At 40.9% G+C, this 9512-nt stretch overlaps 1 protein-coding gene across 2 annotated transcripts; it reads right to left on the bottom strand.

Annotated features, from left to right (window-relative positions):
* Positions 1-2166: 2166 nt before the first annotated feature.
* Positions 2167-9302, bottom strand: tmem72 (transmembrane protein 72). 2 transcript variants are annotated; one of them, XM_030441484.1, is made up of 6 exons: positions 9153-9300; positions 8974-9119; positions 5699-5765; positions 4777-4848; positions 3126-3265; positions 2167-2952 (listed from the first exon to the last, which is right to left on the bottom strand). In XM_030441484.1, exons 2-6 carry the CDS (start codon positions 9047-9049, stop codon positions 2519-2521), a joined length of 789 nt encoding a protein of 262 aa, XP_030297344.1. In that variant the 5' UTR covers positions 9050-9119; positions 9153-9300; the 3' UTR covers positions 2167-2518. The 2 variants fall into 2 exon arrangements, with proteins under 2 accessions (XP_030297344.1, XP_030297345.1); XM_030441485.1 differs by lacking the exon at positions 4777-4848 and having other exon boundaries at positions 8974-9302.
* Positions 9303-9512: the final 210 nt, after the last annotated feature.

Below are 9512 nucleotides of genomic sequence, written 5' to 3'. Positions count from 1 at the left end.
TCTCATCTTCTCGTCTCAAAAGTGGCAAAAATCAACTCCTAGCGCTTCGATTTTAATAATTATGATAGCTTGGCCAGGAAAACTCGAGCTGGAGGTTACACCGGAATTTGTTTATTGATGTGTTTTCTGCAGAAAATGCACATGTGGATTATGTTCATTTGATTTAATGTATATTTTGGATCTTTGAAATGTATTTCCTTCTTGTGCACTTTTATAAATGGACATTCTGAATGTTTAATGGACCCCCCCCCCAAGTCATATCTGTAACATTATTCAAGTTATTAGATGTCAAAGGTTTTTTTTTTTGTTTTGTTTTTTTTTATCATGGCAAATGGCTGAAAGACTTGATTGATGAATTGCTGATTTAATTTGTATTAGCTATAGCGTTTACTCCTTCTCTTTTTGTCCAGAATTATTCTTATATTTTATGAATATCATCAATTCTTTTACATGCTTTTTTAATTATAGTTTTTTGTGTTCTTTTAAAAAAAAAAAAAAAAAAAAATTCCCTTTATCTTGCTATAAATTTTGATGAAAGATTGAGTCATGCATATTTTTTGGGGGACAGAATTGAAGCAAACCCGTTGCACAAACAAACAAGACAATGACACGTTTGTGTGCTTTTACATAATGCAGCAGTAAGAAAACCCCACTCCTTCAGCACAGCCACCATTAAAGCACCTATCCTGATTGTTTTTCCAGCACAGCAGTAAAAGGAAGAAGTCCCTGCGAGTGACCTGTTAAGATTTATTTCACCCATCCTGTTTTTCAGCCTGGATGTGCCATCTAGGAAGCTGTTGTACAAACTGTAGGAAGTCTCCCTCTCTCTCTGCCTGAACAGGATTTATGATTTACCGTGCACAGAGGAAGTAAGTTGTTCCAGCAGCTGAATAACTTCCCCCCACAGAGAACAGCTCATTCTGAAGGCTATGGGTATGACAACGTTGGTGGAAACATTTATGGAAGCGGGCTGGAAAAAAAAACTGACGTTCCCTTCCTCTATTACTGGGTCACTCAGCTGCTAATTGACCCAAGATCATTGTGAAGCTGATGATACAGCCCTGATTACAGGACAATGAGCGGCCTCACTGAACTCTGGACAAAGACTCTCTGTTCTCCCCTCATCTCATCCCTCCTGACTGGATTCACATGCCGTGCTACCTATTCTGTGAAAACCACATTTAAACAGCGAAAAGAGTTTATGGCATCAATATAGCTGCCGGCGGTGTAATTGGTGTCAAATCAGGGGAATAACCCAGTTGTTTAACCTACAGGCTATGTATGCGCGAGTGTGTTTTCACGTGTCTGACCTCAGACAGTGAGGTGTTTTCTGATGAATGAGCCTCTCTGCTTTTATCGATTCCCTCTTTAGATTTGATGCTGCGGAGAGATTGCCTCTTAAGGCTACATGCAGTTATATATCTGCAGTTCAGTGAACAAAGGACTGAGGAATACAATGTGTGTATAGTGTGAATGTGTGTATGTGTGTGTGTGTGTGTTTTGACAGAGCGAAACAGTATTGATTTATGACCTGAACAGAAGACAAACGTCTGCACGGAGAATTGTATCCTTTGTAGCGTGATAAAACAAAAGGAAAACAAATGAAATGTTTTTCATACATGCTTTTGTATCACAAATATGCTAATTCCAGGGTGATTTATGGAGGCCGGGTGTGATCCAAACAACCTATTAATATTATCAACGGACGACGTCTGACATATTGTTAATGCATGAATAATAAAAGTAATTGTGTTTGGTTTGTTGGCACATAAGATATGTTGTGTTGAAACACAAGCGTGATTCTGATGCTTTTTTTTCTTTTTTTTTTTCTCATCACCATAATAACGTGAGCACTCCTCCCAGAGCTCCGTCTCCATGGTCACCGCTCACACACGACAAACACACAATGAGGAGACTTGAATGTGACTAACGCATGCACCTGCACAGGCTCTTAATTCCTGCTACTCCCGGTCACATTCACGCGTATTTTTTCCTCCTTGACGCTGAATGGACGAAACAGTTGATCTTATTTATTGCCTCATGCATAATGCATGCTGCAGCAACTGGATTAGATTGCTCCACGTTAATGTTTGCTTTTCAATCAGTGCTGGCTGTGCAAAAAAAAAAAAAGAGGCAATCGCGCTAAAAGCCACCCATGTGCACATGTGGGTACGAATGGTTTAATTTCTTTCCATTTATACAGCTGGAGATCAAATTGTGCTCAAATACATGCAGATTCCACATACAGTACATGTTTCTTTATGTACAAATAGATTTTTTCAAAGTAAAAAATACACAAATCAGTAGGACATTTTACATTTAAAAAAAATCTAATAATCTTCAGTATTAAGTTAAGGAATTACATAAAATACACAAAACCTTTTATGTGAACACTCAAAAATGCTCAAAAGTCTTATTTTGGCCACCAGCTGGTTGCTCCCAGTCAGTATGAACACACTGCTCATCCTCTCCTTTGTGTGATATCAGTAAGCAGCTCAGTCTGAGCGCAGTGTGGCGTTCAGTCTGTAATCATGGGTGCAGTGTCTGAGGTGGTGTCTGGCTCACTGTAGCAGTCCATCTCCTCCATCTCTCTCTCCACTGGCTCCTCCTTGCTGCCTCTGAAGCATATCAGCCTCCTCTCTTTCCACCTCCTCCTCTCCCTGTCTGCGGTGGCTGCTGTCTGCTCCAGCTCCAGCATGGCCTGGACGCTCTCTCCTCTCTCCCCCGGGCCGAGGCACCGGTCTCTGGTGGCGAGGGCCAGTCCCCCTCCTCTCCTACCCGGAGCCATGTGGAGGAATGAGAAATTGCTGTCCGAGTCTGCTGTTTCCGTCACACACACAGTGGTCGGGCCTTGGTCGCTGTGGCTCTCCTGTGGCCTTTTGGGAGACTTGTTGGCCTTTGATTTCTTGCTGAGTATGAAGTTAAAGAAGGCCGTCACCAGAAGCATTGTCCCTGGAATCAGAAAGTATATATTTTTGAATATTTTTTCTTTAAAAGAGACATTTGACATGCCACAGTAACAAAAGCACATGTCCTACACCCGTGCTTTATGACACAGTACAACAGTACAGTAAACAGTACTGTGATTATCAGTGCAAGAGTTGTACCTGCTGGTGCAGTTTTACCTGGGATAACTGCATGCCACACTAACACAGGGTGCAGGAAGCAGACCACTGACATTATGGAGTAGTAGAGGAACTTATGGAAGCCTCCGATTCGAGCCATCTTCCCCCACAACTGAAACAGCTGCCAGTCTGGGGGACAGCTACAGAGAGAGATAGGAAGAAGAGAAGGATTGAGACTCATCTACAACAAATTCTGTGGTCACAATTATTCATGGGACCTTATTATTGTTACTAATGAACTGTGCAATGTGCTCATCTCTCTGTGAAACCAGGTGTGAGTGTTTACACACATACAGTACCCTTTCACATCACATTCTTAAGAGCAGATACTGTGTACTGTGTGTAACTGAATCAGTTTGTACTCCGAATTTTCAGTATGTTTGACTAACTACACCAGGTTATGAAGTCAGCAAGAGTCTCCTCGGTATGAAAACACACATACATTGTATGTTCCTCTTGGGATGAGTCCACATGCGTTCCTGGTTCTAGGAATCAGAATAAATCTTGCGAACATCCAGACACTGTGGAGCTAGGTCCACTCTTACCTATTGTTGTAGTAGAAGCTGGAATAACACTACCCCTGTCTTTCTTCTTGTGGCATGAAAAGTTGTGTTCTTACAAAAATAGATATGTTTACATTGCAAAGAATGAAGCCTTCTCCCTCTGTTTCTGGCGCTGGGGGCCCTGAGAACAATATGAATCACCGCTGGTCAGCTTAATCTGTACCTGTCTGAAGCCATCTGGTTTTCAAACAGGCCTTTTCCTCTCTGCTGTCTTCCCTCCTGTATACGTGACCCAGACATTTCATGTTGCAATGTTGGTCGATGATCAAGGTATCAGAAGACAGGCTGTGTCTGTCCTTACGGTTTGCCTGGCACATCATCATATTCTCTTTAGCTTGGGAAATAGGAGACTCTTCCTTTCTTAGACCTGCAGGATTTTTTGGCTTTCATCAACTTTTTCATGTTTTTTCTTTTTTTTTTGTTAGTTCATTTGTTATGGATTGGGGTCTTAATCTTCCAACTTCTCTTGTTTCTGCTGTGTTTTGGAATTAATTTGTTACTTAAGGTAATGGACTACAGTGTAATACTTTGGGGGAAAACAGTTGCCTCAAAGTGACTTAATGTACTTTGTGTATAATTTACCATCTAACAATTTCACAAGTTCAATGTAATGGGCATGTACGATGCAGAGTTTTTCTGTAATGTTGAGTAAATGCAAATAAAATCGATAACAACATCTGAATAAATCAAATAAATGCATACTTATACATAAATCTCGTTTACTTAATTATTACACAATCATTTATGAGGATCTTCTACATAAACTTTTCAAGTGTTCATTATTCAAGTATTATACATAAAAGTAATGAATTTTGAATTAGTTATTGGGTCTCTGTAATAAATCAAACATGTAATTATTTAATTTATACATCTTGATTCAACATGATAAAAAAACATTTTTGCACAAATTCTAAAAAAAATTTTCTGAGACCAGCCAGGCTTGTAGTCACTGTCTGTGCACGTCAAGCCCAACCAACTCCTGCTGCTGTGCAGTTAAAGCTGCAGCAAGTGCGGTCATTTCATACGAGCAGCGCAAGACAGACATCTGTATGCGGTTTTCCCTCTGTACTGTACTGTACTGTACTCACGGCAGACACATGAACAGAAGAGTATCCAGGAAATAGGCCAGCTCAAACACCATGATACCAACAGAGGACACTCTGGAAGGAGGAAAAAAAGGTTGGACCCGCATGAAACTGATACGGTCTCATTGATAACATCAGTAAACTGTTTTCTAAACTATGCAAATAATATAAATATTTAAGTTTTTGTGCATCTTATCTTGGGCTGTGGGTGAAGATTGCATTTTCTGAGTTGTGCAAGATGTGGGCAGAAGGGTTATGTTTCAAGTGCCCTGTCACAATAAAAAAAAGTGGTATCATCTTTATATGGTGCAAAAGACCAAAAAGACATTCAGGGATTGTGTTTGGTGCAACCATATAACTCCCCTCTGTGTTTAAACAGTCTGATAGCCATCTGATCAAGTGAACCAGAAAAATGCCCATAGACTAACATCGCCCTCTACCCTCTCTTTGAAGACTTAAAACTGATTTGTGTGCGCGCATGTTTCACTGTGAGGCGTTCATCTGCATCTGTGTGTACTGACTGAATAAACAGTCGTGCATTTCTCGTCTCCTCCGGGAGATGTTTTCCTGTGACTCTGTGGGAGTTTGGCTGTGAGCCACAGAGATAATACGAAGTAGGTTTGAAGGATCGCTCTTCTTTCTGCCCTCTTCACCTTGTTTCATACCACTGACTCCCTCCCAACAGCTCCTTGTAAGTGTGTGTGTGTACATACAGTGTAAAAGTGATTGTACATGCCAGGTACAGTATTGTAATTGTTTTCTAAAAGCCCTCAGGCCACACATTCTTTACCATATTAAAATTGAGGCGGTCTGTTTGTAACTCAGGAATGCCACCAGTTTAGTCCCAAGCAGGCCGGAGTCAGGAGATCTTAGTTAGGTTTAAATACATACTGTGTATAATGAGGTCGACTGTAATGCCACTTACAATAAGTAGATGCCGAGGCTGTTGAACTCTCCATGATGTATGGTCTCCACTCCCACAGCACACAACACTGGAAAAGAAACAGGATGATCATTTTCTCATTTTGTATTCAGGCGCAGGTACTCCGTTGCTGGTGAGCAGACTCTGTCCAGCAGATGTCAGACTTAGTTCATGAATCCCTCAAAAGCTGGTCGAAGCTTGAGTGACTCAATGCGGCCAGTGAAAGTTGTTCAAATATTTCTAATGTTGCCACTGTGATGGAGATTTGTGTTGTGCTGATTTTACTTTTTTTGGGGCATATTTCTACATATCTTACTTACGTATTCCTCTAGCCTTGTAGCTGTTGTGTTTTTGGGTTTTCTCCCCTCATTGAGCAATAAAGATTGACCTGATTTGACTTGAAGTGACTCAACTGCCCAAGGGCATGGATTTCATCTGAGGGCGTACTTCATAAAAAAAAAAATAATAAAAGGCAATTTTTTAAATTGTTTCCACCTTGGTCACAACATTTTTGTAATAGCTTACTCATGCCTGTAATTATCATTTCACTGCTGGCGGTTTAGGTTGCATTATTTGAGTTGGCACTTAACACATCACAGATCTTCTGCCGCAGCAGAACACCACTTGTCTGAGAAGTGGTTCTTACATGTCATCAGGGTATGTAGATCCTTTCTTTACATCAGTATCAGTATTTCTTCTTTTCTTCCATTTATATTAATTCACTGTAAATGAAAGCATACATTTATTGGTAAATCAAATGCTTGGAAATTGCAATTGGAAGCTGCAGATTTGTCCCTTTCCGTTTGGGAGATCAACTTTGCTGCATTAAACTTCAGTAGGTTGAATCTCTTCTATAGCTGACCTTAATCTCCGACCTCACTGCGGTGGGAGAAAATCCCCAGAAGAGATCAATAAGATTATTTAATTTGATTCATCTATACATCTGTCGCCACCTTCAGAATATTTTAAAGGAATAATTTGACATACTGTTAAATAAATGTATCCTCCTCCTGAGGGTTAGGTGAGAAGATGTCTGTATGGTAAAACTGAAGCTAGCATGGCCGCTGATTTACTCAGCTTGATATAAAGATTGGAAACAGCTAGCCTGGCTCTGTCTTAAGGTAACAAAATCTACCTATGCCTACCCATTATATGTCATCATATCTTGTCATTGCTATCTATACAACAAATTTTGGATTCAGAGGAAGTCATGTGCCGGACTATTTCTTAGCAGGCACAGTAACTAGGCCTACCTTGCATCTTGTCCTTATGGTGGGGAACCACGCAACCAGCAGATACCATTGAACCATGCACATAATATGGCATAAAATCACACTATGATTAAGAGACATACATGCTGCCTTTAGTCAAAAAAGAGAATGCAAAGAGAGCTGCTCAGTTGTGGAAAATGGCCTCCCTCCGGTGCTCGTCAGTTTAGGGATCACGTTCGTTCAAAATCGTAGAAAAACTCTGAGGCTCTCAAGAGGGTACTGAATCAAAAAGCCTTTATTAAATCATGGCTGTTGAATCACAACAATATTAAAAACCATGCCGTACACGCTGCCTTCAAATGGGACTTGTGAGCTTGTCGTTATGGCCGCTGCACAGTAATGGTGCCTGGAAGCCATCAACGCTGATAATTCAGCAAGCTAGCAAGAAGGTCACGCATGCAGGAACTGATGCGGAAGAAAAGTGCTATACAACTAAAATTACAATACATTTTTCTACTATCTGTCAAAAACTAAACGTTAGCACACACATCATAACTCTGACCGTTCAGATGTACAAATGTACACTTACAAGGTGCCACCTCTGAAGGTAGCAACTGTATTACTGTAATTTGCATGATGTGTAAGAGGTGCTGGTAGACTGGCAGGTTTGTCACCTTTGGATAGATACAGGCTAAGTATTTTCCTCTGTTTCTAGTCTTCATGCTAAGCTAAGCTAACAAGGTACTGGCTCTAATCTTGATATGAAAGTAGCGTCAATCCTCTCATCTAACTCTCTGCGAGAAACAAAAATGTACAAACTTTATTTTGAAGGTTCCCATATGCATTTGAAAATGCGCTATAAAAATGGATGACAACAAAGTCTTAAAAACTATAAAGAACCGCCTGTTTTACTACCCATCAAACCATCGACCATCAAATATAATTTTTTCTTTAATCAGGCGCTTTCCTGTGGGGTCTAAAAGAGGTAAGCAAGTGCTGATCGCCACTAAACACATGGAAGCAATTTCTCTGGCGTGCTTAGCAGAAACTCTGTGATAGAATCTGCACCAGAGGGAAATCAAGAGACTGTTTTCTGCTAGTTTATAGACTGTGAGAGGAATTAACGCTGCATATAGAGCGGCTGGATATTAACATATATGTGCTCTCTGCATGCATGTCTGCTTGGAGAACACACACAGAGGCAGACAGGCCAACACAGACATAAAGACGTGTAAACACAGACAGAGGCATACCATAAACATACACACACACACACACACACATATAGAAACAATGCACTGAAAGCTCCTGTAGGTGTGAATGTATAACAGCTTGTGATCACATAAGCTCAGTAACACAGCTGGATACAGAGACTCAGTTTCTGGTGTGATGCGAGGCACATGTCTCTAAGTAAATGTTCAGTGTCTGCAGCTGTTGGAGTTTAAAGTAGAGGGGTCCCATATTTTACGAAAGAGGCAGCATCCAGAGAGCTATTTCCCCCGTGATGATTTAATGTGGCTTAGAGAGCTGCGTGCAATCTGTCCCTGTGTGCCTGGGAACAACAGTTAAAGGGGGGACACTACTAGCAAGGTTATGTATGATCAAGTATGTTTTTATATGCTCTGTAGAGTCGAGTGCTCCTGGAGGTCAAGAATACAGTTGGCCAACATCACCATCTGACCTTCTAACATTTTGGGTTTATGAAATCCTTAAAAAGTCCAGCTGGAGAGCTCCTAAAAAAACAAGGTGACACTTTAAGCACAGGCGGGAGTCAGATATCAGCTTTAAACAACACATTGCAACACTTCATAGCAGATGAAATGTATAACGTCTATCACTACTCCTACTGCCAATAATCTTATGTTGAATTTGAAGTCATATTTTCATAATAGTGTACAAGCTCTGACTACAGAGCCTATCAGAGAGATGATCTGGAGTCTGTTGTGCATCAGCTAGCACATCCAAAGAACTAAATCACATCTCATACTGAAACAATAAGAGATGCACATGACTCATAATTAACTATTGTCATGTTTTTCTGTTTGTTTGTTTTTATTTTTTACCTACCTGTTGCCGTAGAAACACCAAGAATCCTGCAGGCGCACTCCACTACGACCCACCAAACGCTCTCTGAGTTCCCCATGACCGTCTTCACTGTTCACAAATGTAACCTCGGCACCTCTCTACCTCTAACACTCTAACAGTCGGTGTATCTAGTAGTTACCAAAGCGGCATTCTAGACGCATCATTGAACGTTCGCTTGACGGACGGTTGTAAAAAAATGTGAATAATCCATAAGCACCATGATGTGGAGCCTCTTAGACTGTACGACTTTACTTCTGAAAGGTTTGTGACTCAGTGCCCCTGTTGCTCTATTAACTACTAATCACACACAAACACCCAGATACACACACGCACGCACACACACACACACGCACAATAACAATGCCACTTTCATCTAGCATTCCACCTTGGACGTCAAGGTGAAACAGTTCAGTTCGGGGTCATTTGTGACCCACATCAGATTTGTCATTAGGGCTGGTTAAAAATTGTCCACACATATAATGCAAACACACACTTGTTCAGAAGCAGCAGTAGTTTGCACC

This window comes from Sparus aurata, chromosome 15 (genome assembly GCF_900880675.1).
Source record: "Sparus aurata chromosome 15, fSpaAur1.1, whole genome shotgun sequence".
Classification (NCBI taxonomy): Eukaryota; Metazoa; Chordata; class Actinopteri; order Spariformes; family Sparidae; genus Sparus; species Sparus aurata.
This window is presented reverse-complemented; position numbering and strand designations above follow the sequence as displayed.